The sequence below is a fragment of the Oxyura jamaicensis genome, chromosome 4, assembly GCF_011077185.1.
Source record: "Oxyura jamaicensis isolate SHBP4307 breed ruddy duck chromosome 4, BPBGC_Ojam_1.0, whole genome shotgun sequence".
Classification (NCBI taxonomy): domain Eukaryota; kingdom Metazoa; phylum Chordata; class Aves; order Anseriformes; family Anatidae; genus Oxyura; species Oxyura jamaicensis.
In genome coordinates, this window is record NC_048896.1 from 9,803,455 (window position 1) to 9,822,369 (window position 18,915).

The window sequence follows — 18,915 nt, forward strand, 5'->3', positions numbered from 1 at the left end:
GTGTTTTATATTAGACATCGTCATGATGGTGTAGGGGGAAAAAAGTAGATTATAGAATTAAGTTAAAGGTTTCATAGGTGCTAATGTTTATAACCAAATGATTGGTCTGCCCTTTAGCCTATTCAGATTAGTACACGTAATGATGATTTTCCCTCTGAAAAGGTTAATTACACAGAGCTGTGATAAGACACAGAGTCACAAGTGGAAGCCAAGAGGGAGGCTTGAGACAAAGCTGCTAACTTGAATCTGGTGGTTGGGATAGAGTTGTCCATAGCACTTGGAAAAGGCATTCATTGTGCTCTCCTGTGAAGGGAGAGATGAAGGACTCTGTTTCAGTAACATGGAGCCCGTGGAGGTGACTGTCCTATTTAAAGAAAAAAAATGTTGGTGAGAAAGAGGCTGTTAGTCCCTTGAGGACAAAAATGGTAGTTGACTTAATACCTACTTGTAAGATTATCCCAAGAAAGGGATAATTGCGGATAAGTCCCACTGAATTCTTTTAGAAAGGTAGGCAAGTAGCAAAAAGGGTCTTCCCAAGGATGTGCTTATTACATATACAAGGAAGTGAAATTTTGAGAAGAACGGCATAGTGAAGGGAATAAATGTGACTGGCATTGGAGGAATCGCCAGATCCACGTGTATTGGCAAAGCAGAGTTGTATTTTGGGATGAGGTCACTAGAGACTTAGGCTGTGCTTTCACAAGGGTTTCAAGTCAGAGACTTAGTCTTTCCAGTCTTCATGCGTTACTTAGTGCTTAGACTACTGTCTGCTGGAAAAAGGGACCATTCCCAGCTTTCTAGGCTTAGCATCAGCACCTGTGCTTCATGAACTGGGTCCTCATCTCTCCTCTCATTTCCTCTGGTTGTCACTTCTCAGTGGAAGAATTCTCTGATCTGGCTTGATATGCAGCTGCAGAAGTGCTTACATAGCAATCCTCTGTAGATTTTAATTTTCATGAATTAGCCTAATTGATTTTCAGTATGAAAAAATCCCGCAGTAATGAATGCTGCAGGTTAACTGTGAATTACATAAAGAAGTATCTACCTCATATTTGTTTTGGAAATTGCCATCTGATGATACGTTTAGAGGCCACCAACTGAAATTGGGAGGCTGACAATAATAGTTTTCTGTCCACCTTCTCCTCATGATTTGTGACCTTATAAACATCCTGTATCCAGTCAGTTATTTTCCCTTCCAGGCAGTGAGAAGCAAGGTGGATGTTTTTCACTAAGGATGGCAGTGTGTTTTCCATTACCATTTGAGAGTTAAGGGATGTGCTTTTCCTTAAGACACATTCTAGTTTAGCCTTAGCTGCAGCCCTGAATTATTTAATTTAGCACAGTCCTAGGGTTTTGCACAAGAAATAGACTACATAAATTTAAGTGATCCCTTCTGACCTTTGAGCCCAAGTGGCGATGTTGATAAAGCCTGGGCATGGCAGTGACTGTGTAGTGTTAAATCATGCTAATACTTCATCAAAAGAAGCAGCAGCTACTGTGTTTCTCCACTGCTGATTTGTCAGAGTTGGTATTTCCTTTGTCGTGATTGCTGTGCTGTGCCTGATGCCTGCTGAATCAGGATAGTGCTGTTCACGAAGAAAAATGATTATCAGGCATTACTGCGTACTAGTAAGGTTCTTAGGAGTTTGTTTTCCCTGCATCTATTAGATACTGCAAGCAGAAGCACCAGTTTGGTATCAGAAATGAGTTTAACTGTTCTAACTCTGCCTTCATCCTGCAGGAGTGGGTAGGGGAGCGATGTCTGAAGTCCCTCTGTGAAGACAGCAATGACTTGCAGGATCCCGTCCTGAGCAGCACACAGGCCCAGAGGCTGATGCAGCTGATTTGTTATCCACACCGATTGCTGGACAACGAGGAAGGAGAAAATCCTCAGCGGCAGAGGATTAAACGCATCTTACAGGTGCAGGCTCCTGACAGAGTCCAAGAATGATCTAGTAACTGCCTGATGTGACATCAGGATGGTGGAGTCGGCGCTGTTGGAGTGGTGCAGCCCTCTCTGAGGGGTCTGACGCTCATTATCATGGGAGCTGAGGGCATGGGTTGAGGACATAGTTTGAGCTGGGATAAGGACTCATACGAAGTGTGTGTGTGTGTTGCAGAATCTGGACCAGTGGACCATGAGGCAGTCCTCGCTGGAGCTGCAGCTGATGATTAAGCAGACTGCAAACAACGTGAGTCTCTGCTCAGTGGGACCATGCAGGGATGGGTGCTGCCAGCATTGAAGTGGCTGCTTGTGAGGTGGTAGGTTGGTGACCTGGCAGAAGTGAGAATAGGGAGAAAATGAAGAGCATGCACTGGTGAGTCTGGCTTGTGAAAACCAGGTATGAGATGGGTGTGAGGAGTCTTGAGACCCAAAGGAAAGCATTCATGGGGGAGCTGGCAATCTAGATTTCTACTGAGTTTAAATGTGTTTAAACATGGAAGCCCTATCAGTGGGTGCTCTCAGAGCAGGACTTAGCTCTCTTTTCTTCCCTATCTCCAGGAAATGAACTCCTTGTTAGAAAATATAGCCAAGGCCACTATTGAGGTATTCCAGCAGTCAGCAGAGACCAGCTCTGCGAGTTCTGCTGGCAATGGAGTCAACAGTCTCAGTAGCTCAGCAAGTGCTACACCAGCCAGCAACAAATCCAAACCCATCCTCAGGTAGGTGTAGTCTCAACATGAAGCTGTCCTGTAGACAACTTGAATCGTAGGTTGGATTACAAACTGCTCTTCTCTTTTGTATTGTCACAGCTCCCTGGAGAGATCAGGAGTGTGGCTGGTGGCCCCTCTAATTGCCAAGCTTCCAACATCAGTGCAGGGCCATGTGCTGAAAGCTGCTGGAGAAGAACTGGAGAAAGGACAACATCTGGGGTCATCATCCCGCAAAGAGCGGGACCGCCAGAAGCAGAAAAGGTGAGTCCTGGGGAGAGGGCAGGCTTTGCTTGCTGTGCTGCTCCCGCAGCCTGGCAGCATAGTTATATCACTGTCCTCTCTGCAGCATGTCCCTCCTGAGCCAGCAGCCGTTTCTGTCACTGGTGCTAACTTGCTTGAAGGGACAGGATGAGCAGCGGGAAGGCCTCCTCACCTCTCTGTACAGTCAGGTCCAGCAGGTAGGTGTCTTGCTTTTCCCCTCACTTTCCTCAAAGGCTCACTGCTGAGCAGACAGACTATTGGCATGTCCTTGGAGACGTCTGTCTGTCTGTCTTTGTGCTCAATAAGGCAAAGATCTTACCAGGGTTGATACAGGGTGCTTGAGCTGACCTCTCTGAGTCACCAGTCATTGGATAGCACAAGCTGCTCTCTGTAAAGTTCAGCATATAACACGTGAGGTCTGTCCTCTCTTCTAAATCTTAGATTGTTACGAATTGGCGGGAAGATCAGTATCAAGATGACTGCAAAGCCAAGCAGCTGATGCATGAAGCCCTGAAGTTACGACTGAACTTGGTGAGCAGTTGCAAAGAGGTTAACCATATGAAGTGAATAGTTCAGTGCCTTTTTCCCCCCTTTTTTTGGAGCGCACACACACTGGCAGGGCTATAAATGTCTTGAAGTGAGGGTCACCCCTGCTGCTGCTGGGTTTTAAACCTGAGTGGTAAAGAATGTGTGGAAAAACTTCCTTGTTCTATTGGACCAGGATGAAATCCACAATCTTGGTCAGCATTTCAGAGATGTGCTGTGCAGGATGCTCACAGTATTGCCTTCTTATTGTAACGCTTTTGTGCTCCCCATTGTGACTACTCTTATCTGAGGCTTGTCCTGTTGACTGCAGTCTCCTTGAGCTCTCAGAAGGAGTTGCCGTAGCACAGGAGTTGCTCTGGTTTAGGCTTCTTTCTCACTTTTAAGTCTTAGTCTTTCTTCTTGGAGTATTTTTGACTAAACTGCTCTTCTCTGTCAGGTGGGAGGGATGTTCGACACGGTTCAACGCAGTACGCAGCAGACAACTGAATGGGCTGTGCTTCTCCTGGACATCATCAGCAGCGGCACCGTGGACATGCAGTCAAACAAGTAACTTTCTGGCTGACTTCTGATCCGTATGGTTCCCAAGAGAGACAGTCAGGCATTCATTAGCACAGCCCCTTTTCTTGTGTGAGCTAGCTGTCTCTCTCTAGACACTCTGTTGGAAGCACTGTGACAGGTGAAAGAGGCTTTGGAGTAATAGCAGGCTGTAACTTAGGTCCTAGTGTCCAAGTATACTCCTAGCAGGCTGATAGTGTTTGGTGTTAGTGTGATGGCAGGGACTTTGTCTGATTCTTCTGTGACTTTGGCCTTTCTGCTCTGACCAACAGCGAGCTCTTCACTACTGTCTTGGACATGTTGAGTGTTCTCATCAATGGCACCCTGGCTGCTGATATGTCCAGCATTTCTCAGGGCAGCATGGAGGAAAACAAGCGGGCGTACATGAATCTCGTCAAGAAACTCAGGGTGAGGGACACCAGGCCCTGTACGGGGAGCTGTGTGCTGCGTCATGGTCATCCAACTCTGCAGATTTACCTGTCTCACGTTGTACTAGTCCTGTTGCTGTTTAGAAAAGCAGTAAGGGTTGCCCTAGTGGCTCTGTGGGCCTTGGGCTGAACGATGTAGAGATGACAGGTAACACAGGGGTGGAGGCTGACACCACTAAAGGCACAGGTAGGCTTTGGGGTGTTTTTTTTTTTTTTTTTTTCTGAGCAATTCTTGAAGTTTTCTCTACTCCACTTGTGCAGAAAGAGCTGGGGGACCGGCAGTCTGACAGCCTGGAGAAGGTACGACAGCTCCTGCCACTTCCCAAGCAGACCCGAGATGTCATCACCTGCGAACCTCAGGGATCCCTCATTGACACCAAAGGCAATAAAATAGCTGGATTTGACTCCATATTCAAGAAGGAGGTAAGTGAAGCTTTGCTGTCTGCCTCACAGCTCCTGCGCGCAGCTTTCGCCTTGTCTTCTGATGCCATGAATCTCCACTGCTTGGGAGGCATCAGTATGCAGCACCTTGTTGCCTGCCGAGCTTGAAATGGCTGGCTGCACGCAGGCAAGCTGGCGCATAACTATGTCTGAAAAGGGCAAAGCTGGGTGTTAATGCTCAGCAATACCTGCTGCTATGGCCTGAGAAATTATTTAAACTTCTGTTTTGTACTCATGGCTGTATGAGGCAAAAAATCTGTAATCCCTGTCACATGACGTAACGGGTACTGTCAGTGTGTGGCAGGAGACTGTCAGAGGTGGGGTGAAGGAGAATGGCAGTTTTTGATGAAGGTTTTTAGAAATGAGTGCTTTGCCCTGTGGAAGAGCAGAACCACTAGTAAGGGCTCAGGGTGTCTTTTTTTTTTTTTTGTCCTGTAGCATGTGGAATGGAGTCTGAAAGTGTAGAGTTCCCTGTAGTAGGAGAAAGAACAGGGGTTAGAGGTTCTTCTTTCTTTTGATTTCAAGGGTTTGCAAGTCTCTACAAAGCAGAAGATTTCCCCTTGGGATCTGTTTGAGGGCTTAAAGCACTCAGCCCCTCTGTCCTGGGGATGGTTTGGGACAGTCCGGGTGGACCGCAAGGTGTCTAGATTTGAGGAGCAGCAGAGGCTTCTTCTGTACCACACGCACTTGAAACCCAAGCCCCGCAGTTACTACCTGGAGCCCTTGCCATTGCCTCCTGAAGAGGAGGAGCCTCCTACACCTGTGACTTTAGAGCCAGAGAAGAAAGCTGTGGAACCAACCAAGGCTGATAAAACCAGCTCCAATCCTGCCACCTCTACTGAAGAACGCAAGAAGAAACAGAGCAAAACCAAGAAACGCAACCAGTCTGCCAGCAAAAGTGAGGTAAATGACTGCCCAACAGATACAGACCTCCTGTGTCCAACCCCATTAGTCCAGCCCTGAGCACTCCCTTGCTTCTTTCTAAGGAGCCTGAAAGCAGTAGTGGTGAAGTTGGGATATGTTTCCTCTCAGATGGGAGCGTTGGAGCTCTGTCCTGTTTCTACTAGGCTGGGGCAGGGCAAGCATTTCCTTAATCCCTGATGGGTGGGAAGGGGGCTTTCAGCTCAGGCAGGGACCTACCCAGGCTTCCTCCTGTGAGCTTTGCAACCCTTTCATATGCTTGATCTGTTCATGAGTTCGCAGTGCACGCTGATCTCTCTTACTCGCGTCTTGGTCCTTGCAGGATTTTGTGTTGGGTCCCAGCCGAGGGGTTTCGTATGGAGTTGGCATGCCTACAGACCTCTTGCATCACCAGGCGGGAAGCACTATGTCTAGGCTAGCGTATGGGCAATCACCGGTGGGTCTCTATGCCCAGAATCAGCCTCTTCCAGCAGGTAGGTGTAGAGGGGAGGTGAGAGTGGGGCATGTCTTTGGGAACCTCTTGTAAGAACCCTTCTTGTGAGATGGTTCTACACCCACTTGCCCTTCTGCCTGTTATGTATCCAGATATAGTGATGAACAGTTATTCTGGAGCTACAAGGCTCAACAATAGCATATGCCTAGTCAGTCTGTTTCTCTTTCTCTTGCAGGTGGCCCTCGCCTGGATACATCCTACAGACCTGTGCGCATGCCGCTGGGGAAACTTGTTCAGAGTCGTCCTCCATACAGTGGGGTGCTGCCTTCGGGGATGGGGAGCATGATGGGCATTGACCCCTCCTACAAGCCAGCAGTGTACAGACAACAACCTCCAGTGTCCCAGGGACAGATACTGAGGCAGCAGCTTCAAGCAAAGCTGGTAAGTCAGAGATGTGCTCTTGCTGGGCCCTACAGCACAGCAAGTCCTAGCTGTTGGCTGACACTATCCACTCTAGCCAGAACTCTCCAATCCTATCTCTGTTTCTGCCCTCAAAAGTTGTCATCTGGGCAGCTGTGTGTTTGCTAATGGCTTTGTTGGACCCATTTCTCCAGCAGTTGGAGGAGTGAGGCGCACTGGGGATGTCTTGCAGCTGTTGGGCAGTGAGAGGGGCACAGCCTGGCAGTGGAGGGGTGGGATGGTAGCAGCCTGTGTGTCCCAAGTCAGGGCGAGGCAAATGTCATTAGCATCTGGGTGCCGTGAAGCAGCCTGGTAGGTTTAGTGGTGAAGCTACTTGGCTGGTATGGTGGGACTGCTGAGGAGAGGGCAGCAGCATCCTGGCCTTTGGAGATGTTGAAAAAACTGTTCCGATGTTGCCTTCCAGCAGGGCCAAGGCATAATGGGACAGCAGCCAGTACGCCAGATGGCTCCAACCCCATCCTATGGAACACTGCAGCCCTCCCAGGTAAGTGGCAGTGACCACGGGTAAAACTGGAGTCTTGCTACGGCACATGGCAGTGTCTTCATTTCTGCTGTTAAGTCCTGGAATCTCCTGGCTGTTTTCACTCATTTTCTGACCAGCACAAGTCTGAATCCTGGAGATGAACTGTCTTGTGACCGCGTTTACAGGAGAATACATGCTGCCCCATGACTAACAAAGCTTTTGTTTGTTTATTTCCTTTCAGGGTTACACATCTTACGTCTCCCACATAGGCCTTCAGCAGCACCCCTCCCAGTCAGGCACGATGGTACCTCCTACGTATTCTGGCCAGCCCTATCAAAATTCCCACCCCAGCTCTAATCCTGCCCTGGTGGATCCTGTTAGACAGATGCAGCAGAGACCAAGTGGCTATGTGCACCAGCAGGCTCCAGGCTACGGGCACACCTTGGGCAACACACAGAGGTACCTCCCACCCTACTGGATGTATTTCATCAAGGGCTTCCCTGCTCTGTCCAGACAACTTGAACAGCAATCTGTGCAAAGCCTATTCTCCATGCTGTGTTACACAGCATCTGAGTCCTTTACACCCTCGGGGAACATCTTTATCCAGCTTTCAGTCCCGAGAAGAAACAGAGAGATAGGATGAAATTCGGAGATGCTAGCTGCAGGCAGGAGTTGGTGTTACTAACCAGAGAAAGATGAAATTGTGAAGTAAATGACCTGGGAAAGTCACAGTTTTTTGAATTTAAATCCAGCCAGCAGCTCACCTTCTGAAGGTGCAATATGGTATTTCCATTGCTCCTGGGCAGGCATAAATCCTCCAGTGAGACAGTGCAGAACAGTGGGCCATATACCATTACTTAGGGCTTCTGGATGGAGCCCTGCAAGGTGCCTGGTGTCCCTCACCTCTCTGCAGAGAAGCAGCACGGGTTGCAAGCAGCTGTTTGGGCAGTCTGTTGTGGCAGCAGTTGGCTTTCGATTAGCGAAGCTAGCTGCCTGTGAATCTTTTACTCCACGGGCTTGTCCTTTTCTCTTGCAGATTCCCTCACCAGTCAATACAGCAGGCCCCCATGATGAGTGGGATGAACCATTTGGGTCCACAAGGAGTCCCCTCAGGAATTCGGCCCAGCCAGATACTGCCTGACCAGCAGCAGCAGCAGTACCTGAGGCAGCAGCAGCAACAGCAGCAGCAGATGCTGAGGGTGAGTGGTTGTTGGTGCATCAAAGGGATGTCAGCTCGTGGGGGCTGTCTGTAATGCTTTGCTAGGCAGTTCTCCCTTCCTTGGAGTTGGCCGCTCCTGATGGAGAAACCTGCTGCACTGCCTCTTGCCAGTCACCCAGGATAAGGTTAAAAGAAAGTTAAGAGCACAAAAGGTCTGTTTAGTGCTCTGTGGCCTGCATCCTACCTCTTCCTGTTCAGTTTGGGCCCATAAGATCATGCAAAATGCCAACTGTCTTAGAAATCAAGTATTCCTAGATACAAAATGAACCCCCCCCACCCCCGCCCATATCAGGGCAGGCAGAGTCATTCTTTATAAGATCAGTTTTAAGGGCATGTCTTGTGTTTTCACAAGATCAAAGTAGGTGGCATTCAGAGGCAGGAAACCTGGTGTGAATTGGTCCGTGAACTCCACATCTAACAGTAGATGGTGAAAAACTGATCCAGTGAGCTGATAAACCTAACTCCAGGTTCGGAGAAGTTCACAGGTGTGTGTTAACTCCATGGAGTATTCCATGGATTTGCATCACGGCCTTATGAATAATAAATACCCATCATGAATATAGATACGCATTTCTTGGAGTTGCAGGAATGCTTTGAGCTGAAAGGGAAACACAAAAATAGGGAGTTTGTGGGTTACTTGGTGAACTGTGTGCCTTATGACAAGGCCTAGCAAACCGGTAGAATATGGGTAGATTTGAAATGGCACAGAGTGATGACACTTAGTTTTCTGAGGGAGGCCTGAGCAAGACAGTGGTTTCTGCAGAGTGCCACGGTCAGCAGTATTTGAGAATTGCTGCCTTGTACTGGACAAGAGGCTGCCTGTAGCGTGGTCAGCAGCTTTTAGCCCTTTTGATGAGTAGCACCTTCTGACTATTCAGTGGGTTTCTTTTAGCATTCTCCATCAGTTGTATTTAGGAAAAGAACATAACCTCAGACAAGTTGCCAGCAGTTTTCCTAGCTCAGTAACTTAACATGTACCTTCAGCTTTTAGCTGACATTGCTTGGTTACTCCAAAACGTGGAGTGCCCAAAATCTCTGTGGTTACAGTGACTCTTGCTGTACTACCAGGAGCATGCCAGATGCGGAACAGACTCCTGATGCTTGAGTTGACTGTCACATGCAGTAGCTTATAGAAAGGAAGCACGGCCTTCTGTTTTCCATGGGTGGTAGTCAGCTGTTGCAAGGAGGCAGGACGTGAAATCCGGAGGAAGGTCTCCAGACTCATTGAGTCAGTTACCTGCTTTCTTGTCATAAGCATTTACCTGCTTATTGAGGTCGTAGAATCCGTTTCATGAACCTAAGGGACCAAATTGGCTTAAGACAGAAGTTAGGAGGCTGGTCTAGAAACTCACTCCCTTTGATGGGTAGAATCCTTGATCCAAGCTTCATTGTATTTGTGAGTGGTTCTTGTACCCAGTTATTACTCTCTGCTGTGTCCTGGCTCTTTTGTCCTTGTTTACTGTCTCTTCTTTCTCTCTGCTGTTTACCCAGTGTACTCCTAGGGAGCACTTGCATCTTTCGTAGGTCAGGTTTTTCTGACCTCCTCTCATAAGATACCATCCCTTCTCCTGATACGTTTTTGTCTGTTTTCTGAGTCTGTTCAAGGTTTGAACCTTACCCTTTTGAGCCAGTGATCAGAACAGTACCTATCATCACCATGTTTTTTATGATAGTTTCAGTGGTGTTCTGTTTCTCCTAGAAACTCTTCTGTTGACCTAGAGAGTTTAAAACTACCTTGACAGAATATTCTGTCTCTCTGTATTCTTCTTTCTGTAACTAGTTGCATCAAGATCTAGGTTGGAGCAGTGCATCCAGTTTTAGCTACCTCCTGTTACTGATGTGTGGCATCACTGTCAGGAGTGGCAGAGAAGGGCAGTAAGATGTCTTGAAGAGTTGGGGAATGTTTCTGAGGAGGAAAGGCTGAAATAGCTGGGCTTCAACTTAGAGAAGGAGAGACAAGGGGAGCCCCAGATTTTGTCTTTTTAAAACAAACAAACCCACAAAGAAACCTCTTACCAGTTCATGTCTCTTGGCTATAGGACAAGAAATGGCCTTAAATCTTAACGTACAGGATTCAAGATAGACTATAAAAACTCCACTGGGAGCAGCCAGGTGTGTGATGTGAAATGGATTGAATAGAGAGGTTACAGGAGCTGTGCTGGTATGTCCGGAAACATTTTGAGAAGAGGTCGGGCAAACACTTAGTGAAACAGGTATTGCTGATCTTACCAGGAGGCAAGAGATGAACTGGCCAACCTCCAGAGATAGCTCTTAGTTGTTTTCCGTTCTTGTATTGTGTTTACTCCTAGTCATTCCCCAGCTGACAAGTAGGCTTGTAGTTCTCTTCCTGCCATCTGCTGAAACCTCATCTTACAGAAGAATTTTGTTACTGTCACTGTCTTTCATGCAATTTCTCAGCCTGGGGCAGGGTCCTGGTGAAATTTGTGTACATTTGGGTACTTGTAACATACTCTTACACCACTTTCCTTACAGCGGTAGAACATCCTTTTCCCTTCAGCCCTGCCTGTGTGTTGCCCAGACAGGTCCCCGATGGCCCCTTCTCTTTTGTCTTCCCAGCAGCAACAGCAGCAGCAACAACAGCAGCAGCAGCAACAGCAACAACAGCAACAACAACAGCAGCAGCAGCCGCCTCCACCACAGCCGCAGCCACAGCAGCAACCCCAGGTCTCCACAGTGCCTCAGCCACAGGCGCAGGGCCAGCCCCCAGGGCTGGGGATGCAGGCTCTTCCCCCCCAGCAGCCCATTGTGAGTGTTCCCTCAGACAGAGGGATGCAATATTCCAGCACAAATCCGACCGTGCTCTGCCTGCATCCTGCCCTCCCACCCTTTCTCCCTCCCCTTCATTTCCCAGGGCTTGTGTAAATGCTGAGTGTGCCAGGCAGGTGGTGTGGCTGTAACCACGTTTCTCTCTTTGCAGTTCCAGCGCCAGGGCCTTCAGCAGACGCAGCAGCAGCAGCAAACGGCTGCTTTGGTTCGACAACTTCAACAGCAGCTTTCCAGTAAGCCTTGGTGTTCCTGATCCTGTCCCTAATCCCCTCCCCTGCCATTCCCTATTGCAGGTACCCTGGTGCAGGGAAGCAGGGCCAAGCCAAACTGTCTGTCTGAGGCCGTAAATGATGTTGGCAGGGAAATGGTATCAGGACTTTGAGCTCCTGGCCCAAAGGGGCACGACAGCAGGGCAGACAGTGCTGCCAGCATGTGAACAACCTTCCAGCCCTGCTGCATGCAGAGGGATGAGAGAGCTGAGCCTTTGTAGGGGCTGTCCTGCAGTTTTCTCAGAAGGATTCAGTCTGCAGCTTTAAAGCATTCAGAGATGCTTCCTTTGCTGTAAATGACCTCTGAGGGGCTCGGGGAGGCAGGGTGGCTGTAATCCTGCGGCATTCACATGGCGGGTGACCCAGAGATGTGATCAGGACAAGACTTCTTGGAGGCAAGGAGGGTACTCTAGGAAGCACTGCTTCATACTTGCTGTGTTCTGTGGGCTTCTGTGGCGGCTGTCACAGACAGGGTAATGGCACAGATGATGTTTGCAGTCTGGCACTGTGCAACTATTCCTATAATCTGTATTTAACTGCTGGCTGGGGGGCTAGAAACAACCCAGTGCCTGTGCTGTTCCCCTCTGAACCACCTGCTGTTTTACTGTCACCTTACTGGCTTTTGTGCCATAAAAAATGGCAGCAACGCGATGAAAATGCCTGCGAATGGGCTGCACGGGGTTTGTGCAGTGTGCTAGCTGTGTGTGTGGTGGGGGCTGGGAACTTGGCTGGGAGCTGACAACCCTCCTTTCTTCTTGCTGGGCCACCATTTCTGTGGACAACCCTCCTTTCTTCTTGCTGGGCCACCATTTCTGTGGTAGTCAAGGATGTGAATGCCTACAGCTCGATGTCAAGTAAAAATACATTTGGCAGATTTTGATCTATCTGCTTGGTTAATTCAGTTCCTTAAATTGGTTATTTCTCAGAGTAGGCTTGTGCTTGGGAAAAGCTTGATACGATCAGGGGTGGAGGTGTTTCTTTCCTATATGCACAGCTTTCACACGTAACAAACGTCTGCGACAAATAATGGCCAAACAATAGTGCTTACACTTGTTCCTTGATAAAGTTCTTAGTCCTTGTGACAAAAACAAACAAACAAGAAGTACACAGAAGTTTTAATGTGCTAAGTTTTCTACTAGCCAGACTCACAAACCACAAGTCTGTGCAAGGATCCCAGCCAGGACATTCAAGCATAGGAATATCTCATCTAAGTATCCGAATATAGCAGAATAGCCATATTTTCCTATCCTGTCTGTGTAGCAAACGGAGCGGGGTTTTATATGGAACGGATGCGTGGGTCCAATGCAGCCATGTGTCAGCATGCAGCTTCCATGCCACCTCGCTGGGCTTGCATCAGCTCCACCAGGAACCATCTGGAGTTCTTGTCTGCAGTGTCCGGGGTGTGGTAGGAAGCAGGACATAACCAAGAACATCTTGTAGGAGGGGGACAAGAACACCTTGGGCTCACGGTGGGTCAGGAGGTTCTAGGATATTCCTAAATATGCTATTGTCCAGCAGAGTTGAGAGAGAAAGAGGTGGGCTAGCCTCGGGTCACGCTGGTCTTTTACTTAGTCTGCAGCAGCATACGACGTGCTGACTGGGTTTCAAGATAAAACTCTCAGGATTTTATTAATCTCAGTACCCAAGTATACTTCTGAGCAGTGTGCATCACCAAGCATCAGTTGGGAAGTTCATGAGGTTCTTTAATAAAACCTTACCACGTTTCCTGTCCCTTTTGTGCCAGCTGGAAGTCCTTTGGGGATGTTGTTCTTTTGTACATCCTGTCAGGGAGTCAGAAGAGTTCCTGAAACCTTCGCTACGTCTGCTTTCTGGGTGTACCTCGGGATGCGTATTTGACACTAGCTGTCTGAACAGCTTGTTTGGCTCCAGGTGTTGTGCAATCTTACAGGGCAAAATTTTCTTTCGAAGTACAGAAATAATTTGCACACAGCCTTATCCTCCTAACTTGCTGCCATCTTTCAGAGCTTTGTTGTGGTGCACCAGTTGTGCCTTGAGAGATCTCTTCTGGAGAAGCTTTGGGATTGGGACTGGTGCAAATCTGTCTCTCCCTCAAAGAACATGGGGTCCTGGCTGTGCTCCTGCGTAAAGCCTCAGAGAAATGAGCAGAACAGGGAGTGCCAGAAAGGATATAAGCGTGTTATGTTTGGTTTTGCTCGTACACTGCGACGTACCCCGCAGAGCTTTGCTGGTGATGGGAGGGGAGTCTGCTTGCTGAACAAACCTTGTGACTGTCTAACTCTTGACCTCAACAGATACACAGCCACAGCAGAACAACAACCCCTTTGGACGCTACTGATCTGTGGCACTTCAGCCTGGTCCGGGAGGGAGACATCACTGTGGACTGGATACAGCCTCTTCAAGCCTGACCTGCAGACTGGGACTGCTCCCAGCCTCTGTCCTTGGGCTCGTGCCCCAAGTGCTGTGTGCTGCCGCTGCCCATCTCACGGGGAGATGCCAGGAGGATGGTTTTATTGTACAGAGAAAGTGTTTTTACTATCCAATTTCTACAAACATTTATGGAGATCCCTTGTGGCTGATAGTCTCCCTTCCCACTTTGGTTTCAGTTTTTACTCCGTTTTTAGTATTTTTGTTAATGATTAAGACACTGTAAAATTTTGTACTTTATTTATACCAGATGAACCCTGTACTGCAGACATTCTCGGATGAATACAGAGAGCTTACTTTGCAAAAGGAGTGTGTATTCAGTCTGCTTTTCCTCCTTCGAGCTCCTCCCAGCTTCCCAGTACAGCCCAGCAGCACCTCTGCGCATGGTCTTTATCTCTTCCTCAGCAGAACTGATGTCTGCATTTTCTGCTTTTGTGAATGGGTGTGGTGCTGAGGCAAAGCCTTTTGGTTTGGGAAGGAAAGCCTTTCTTCCTTATTTGTTTCATAAGCTGGTGTTCACATGCTTTCTAGGGTTTGTGCAAACTTCATAAGCTTTCTGTGTTGATTTAGAGCTTGACTAGCAGTCTCTGGCATGTGCCAACGGACAGAGGTTTAAGAGCAAAGAGGGAGGTAAATGAGAGAAGTTCTGAGCCCTACCGAGCCCAGCTTCCCAGCCACAGCAGTATCAGAGATGCTCAAGCTGGTACCTCTGCAATCTAGGAGGAGCTGCAGCATGAATGCACTCAGAACAGTACTTCTCTCAACACGGTTTTGCTCGTAAGCACCAAGGCTCATCTGTTAGCTCCTTCCTGACAGCCCCAGTGCTTTTCTGGGTGGGTAACATTCTGCATCCTCAACCTCAGACCCAGCTAATGCAGCCTGCTGGGCTGGAGTCTTGTCTGTGTGTGGCAGACTGCTTCGGCTTTGCTTAGTTGCAGTGCTGGTGCTCTCCCCTCATGCTGCCTGTTAAACCTGGGAGCCACACTGACCAGCTCCTTTCTTCTCTCCTTGGTGCTTCCGCAGCATGTTGCTTGGGGACCGCTCGACCTGCAGTCCTTCCTTTAGTACGTTTTCTGGACCAGTATTTTACTTCTGCCCTAGGAGGGTGGGGGCTTGTGGGGCTTGCAGGGCCTCATGAAAGAGCTCCAGTTAACCTCAACTCTTAAGGGAAAATAAACTAAACTGGCTTATTACCAGTATGTAGGGAGCGCCACAAGTGTGAGGACAAGAAGGCAGCAGGCGCTGGGAGCTGGGAGGAAGAAGGGGGATGCCCTCAGTTTTGCTCAGGCTGATGGGCAGGAGGGAGCCTGACCTGCCAGAGCCTCCCTGTGCTCAGCCCCTGGGCTGGTTCCTGCTGCTGCAGGAGCTGGAGCTGAGCCCTTCCCTGGCTGGGGGGGAGCTGTGCGCCCTGCTCCTCCCCACCCTGCAGCTTCCTTGCACCTGGGCTGGGCTCCTGCTGTGCTGCGGGGGGAAGGTGTTGCTGGCCAGGACTGATGGAGACAGGCTCCCTCACTAATGAGAACAGACAGTTGTGTGCAGGGTAACTTCCTCTGTGCATGGCTGCTTGTCCCCTTCAATGAGCATCAGGCCGGGGCACAGCCCCAGCTGGCTGGGAGGAGCAGCCTGCCCGGGCCCCCTGCGCCCAGGGCTCTGGACCGAGGGGCTCTGCTCGCCCGCAGCGTGCTCTCAGTGCCACAGCGCTGCCAGCAGCACTCATGGCTGGGACAGGAGGGGGCTTCCTTGTGTCCCCTTCCTTGTCCTGCCTGGGGCCCAGGAGCGGGATGCCAAAAAACAAGCCACGTTAGGTGGGTGGGAGCTGGCGCAGCCGCAGCCTGGGCGAGCTGGGCGCTGCCCCTGGGCACGCAGAGCCCCTCTCTCTGGGGCGTGTGCGGCCGCTGCCCGCAGCCCCCTCCTCTGCGGGCCCTGGGAGGCGGCTGAGCCTGCGCCAGGCGGCATCTTGGATGCTGCCTTCTGCATCGCTGCGCGCTGCTGGTGGGAGGAGGGCGGCTCTGCAGCAGCCGGAGCGGGCGGCGGCGGCGCCATGGGCGGCCCTGGGCCGGGGTGCAGAGGTGGGGTGGGGGGCTGCGGCAGCACAGCACCGAGCTGGGGGTCAGCCTCTTGTTTTGTTCCTTTTCAGGGGAACCCTGGTGCCAAGGGTTTTCCATGTCTCCCCTCATTCCTCTCTGGGTTCCTGCTGCTGGCTGACCCTGCTTTGCTGCACAGCCCTGCACAGGGGCTGCTCCCAGAGTTTGCTCCTGCAGAAGGCTCCCCCCAGCCACGCCAGCTGGGTGAGCACAGGACAAACACCTCTGTGCCCCCCCCCCCCCCCCCGTGCTACCCTCAGGCTGCCCCAAGGTTGTCAGCTGCAGGGGACACAGGGACTGGAGCAAGACCTGGGCAGGGCGCAGGGCACGGCCGCTTTGCCCAGCCTGGCCGCCTGCCTCGCAGCCCCCCTTGCTGTGCTGCGCGCTAGCACTGAGCAGTGGCAGTTTTAAGTAGCTCTGACAGCTTCCAGCCCTTCTGCTCCCTCTCTGAGTCGCAGCTAAATGCTGCTTAAGACACAGCCAGAGGCGACTGGGGGATTTTATCACACGCTGCCCATTGACCAATGCACACAGCCACCCTGTGGCCTTCAATCACTCTTGGGGGCTGGGGGGCTGATGCTGGAGCCGCGTGAGGGTGCAGGTCACTGGGCTCTGCGGGGCTCGAGGCCTGCTCAGGGCCCAAGGGCAGCGTGTGGGTGATGCTGCACAGCACGTGTCCGGGGCATGGGAAAGGGCCTGAGGTCACGGGAGGCTCGGCACAGCCGGGGCAGCAGATAGGCAGCAACAGGTCCTGCCCCGTGCTCCCACCCCACCTGGCACCAGCAGCCTGCACGGGCTGTGCCGGGGGGCAGAGGCAGCTTGTCAGGCACCACGAGAACTGGTGTTGTGCAAGAAAATCGATCGCTGCCTGCTCCAGCAGCTGCAGCCGGGGGCTGAGCAGCCCCGCGAGTGCCCAACGCTCCCCGTGCGGTGCCGGTGGCGGGGAGCGGGTGAGGAGCCACAGCTGCAGCCCCCAGCACAGCCCCCCAGGGCAGTAGGATGTGGGGGGCAGTGGCAGGAGCCCTGCAGCTGTGGGGGCAGCCCGGGGAGCCTCTGAGATGCTGCTGGGAGTGGATGGTCCACCAAGGGAGCGTGGGTGCTGCTGCAGGGGGTGCGCAGGGGCTCGGGGCAGGGCTGGTGCACCCATCCCAGTGGGCACGGGGCTCTGATGGTGCATGGGGTGGCAGAGGGCAGCTCCTGGGTGTAACGGGTCAGCAATGGAGCTGCTCGAGCTGCCGCCCACCAACAAGCAGCCCTGGGAGAGGGAGCGGGGCAGGAAGGCTCCGAGCCGCTCTGCAGCGTCCGAGTGCAGGGAGCCCCTCGGCTGCACGCTCACTGACTCAGTGGCATTGGGAGAGCTGAAATAAATGCCTGCCCTTCACATGCTGCCGCACAGGTATCTGAAATGGGAAGCGGTGGCTGCTCCGCAGAGCCCGTGTCGGGTCTGGGCTGCAGCTCTGGCAGCGGGAGGGAGGCAGAGCCCAGCTCCCAGCCCCAGACTGGAACGCGTGGAGGTGTCTGCTGGTAATTGCACGTCCTTCTCTTTGATCAGGCACCGCGGCTGATGCTGCCCTGGCAATGGCAGAGAGCTGCAGAGAACACAGACACATCCAGCAGGACCCAAATCCGTGCCCTGTTTCAAATGATTTCTGTAATCCCATCAGGCAGGAATGAAACAGCAAGGTGGCCCCGGCACGGGGGAGAGGCGCTGTGCCAGGAGGCTGTGCGCGGCGGGGGAATGTCCCCGGGCTGGGAGAGGGCACACCGGGAGAAAATGGGGGTGACAGGGGGGCTGTGGGGGCTGGGAGTGCTGCTGGGGCTGTGGGGCTGTGTCTGCTGAGCCCGCAGCCCCACGCATGGAACGGGGTGGGACGGCTGTGCCTGGCTCCGGGGCTGATGTTGGGACCGGAGCACCCCGAACCGGTACCTGATGGACCCCCCTGGACCCACTGGGTGCTGCGGAGCAGTGGAGAGGTGGGGGCTGCTCCCCTAGCAAAATGTGCCGGGGGGGATGTTCCGACGGCCAGGGCTGTGCCAGGGCACCACGGGGCTGCGGGCGGGTGGAGAGGGGCCGGTGTGGAGCGGCCAGGGTGGGTACAGGGCACGGCGGGACAGGATGCTGGGGCAGCGCGGGGATGCCCAGGGTGGTGCGGGATGCTCGGGCCCTGCAGAGGCATCCTGGGCGGGGTGGAACCCCCAGGACACCGCGGGGACCCCCAGGACACCGCGGGGACCCCCAGGACACCGCAGGGACCCCGGGGCCGTGCGGGCTGCCCCGGGAGCACGGCGATGCCCGGGGCGGAGCGGGATGCTCACGGCCCCGCCGGGATGCTCAGGGCGGTGCAGGGCGACCGGGGCTGTGCGGAGATGCCCGGGGCGGGGCGGGTGCTCCCGGGAAGGGCGCTGCGGGGTGCCCCGGGCGGTGCGCGGCACCTCGGGCTGCGGCTGTCCCGCTCGGGCGGTGCCGGTGCCGGTGCCGGTACCGGTGCCCCCCTCCCGGGGGCCGGTGCCCGGGCGGGGTCCCCGGGGCCGGTGCGGTCCCGGGGGTGCGGACCCGGTCGCTCCGGGCCCCGCCGGGCCGAGTGCCTTCTCCCCGCATCCCGGGGGGCGGTGCGGGTCCCGGGGGCCGCTCGGTGTACCGGCGGCGGCACCGAAGGGGTGCTGCGGCGGCGGCCCCTCCCCCGCCCGCCCCCGCCGTGCACGCGCCGCGCGCTCCCGGTGCGGGGTCGGGCCGGACTGAGCGGAGCGCGGGGCGCGGAGCAGCCGCCGCCGCCGCCGCCCCCGGCATGGCCCAGCCGCGCCGCCGCCCCCGACGGTGAGTGCGCCCCGACGGCCCGGGCCGGCACCCACCGGGAGGGAGGGGGCGGGGAGGGGGCACCGGGAGGGGGCACCGGGCGGCCGGGATGGGGCTCCCAAGGGAGGGCGGGGGCCGGTGCCGGTGCCGGGGGGGCCGTGCAGTGCCGTGCC

General features: G+C 53.0%; 2 protein-coding genes across 3 annotated transcripts in view; both read left to right on the forward strand.

The window, feature by feature from the left end:
* The window catches only part of MED12 (mediator complex subunit 12), a 37,048-nt gene extending 22,878 nt beyond the window's left edge, over nt 1-14,170 (forward strand). Inside the window, exons 27-44 of one of the 2 annotated variants that reach the window (XM_035325280.1) lie at nt 1,742-1,921; nt 2,121-2,192; nt 2,504-2,664; nt 2,755-2,916; nt 3,002-3,113; nt 3,358-3,447; nt 3,899-4,008; nt 4,290-4,425; nt 4,707-4,868; nt 5,412-5,789; nt 6,130-6,280; nt 6,476-6,681; nt 7,124-7,204; nt 7,425-7,642; nt 8,220-8,382; nt 10,980-11,168; nt 11,341-11,422; nt 13,732-14,170. In XM_035325280.1, coding sequence (XP_035181171.1) covers nt 1,742-1,921; nt 2,121-2,192; nt 2,504-2,664; nt 2,755-2,916; nt 3,002-3,113; nt 3,358-3,447; nt 3,899-4,008; nt 4,290-4,425; nt 4,707-4,868; nt 5,412-5,789; nt 6,130-6,280; nt 6,476-6,681; nt 7,124-7,204; nt 7,425-7,642; nt 8,220-8,382; nt 10,980-11,168; nt 11,341-11,422; nt 13,732-13,775 — 2,697 coding nt within the window. In that variant the 3' untranslated portion in view covers nt 13,776-14,170. The remainder of the gene's footprint in view (nt 1-1,741; nt 1,922-2,120; nt 2,193-2,503; nt 2,665-2,754; nt 2,917-3,001; nt 3,114-3,357; nt 3,448-3,898; nt 4,009-4,289; nt 4,426-4,706; nt 4,869-5,411; nt 5,790-6,129; nt 6,281-6,475; nt 6,682-7,123; nt 7,205-7,424; nt 7,643-8,219; nt 8,383-10,979; nt 11,169-11,340; nt 11,423-13,731) is intronic. The other variant, XM_035325281.1, reaches the window with a different exon arrangement.
* Nucleotides 14,171-18,617: 4,447 nt separating this feature from the next.
* NLGN3 (neuroligin 3) overlaps nt 18,618-18,915 on the forward strand; it is a 34,364-nt gene continuing 34,066 nt past the window's right edge. Inside the window, exon 1 of the mRNA XM_035324822.1 lies at nt 18,618-18,763. The gene's annotated coding sequence lies outside the window, so the exon portion shown is untranslated. The remainder of the gene's footprint in view (nt 18,764-18,915) is intronic.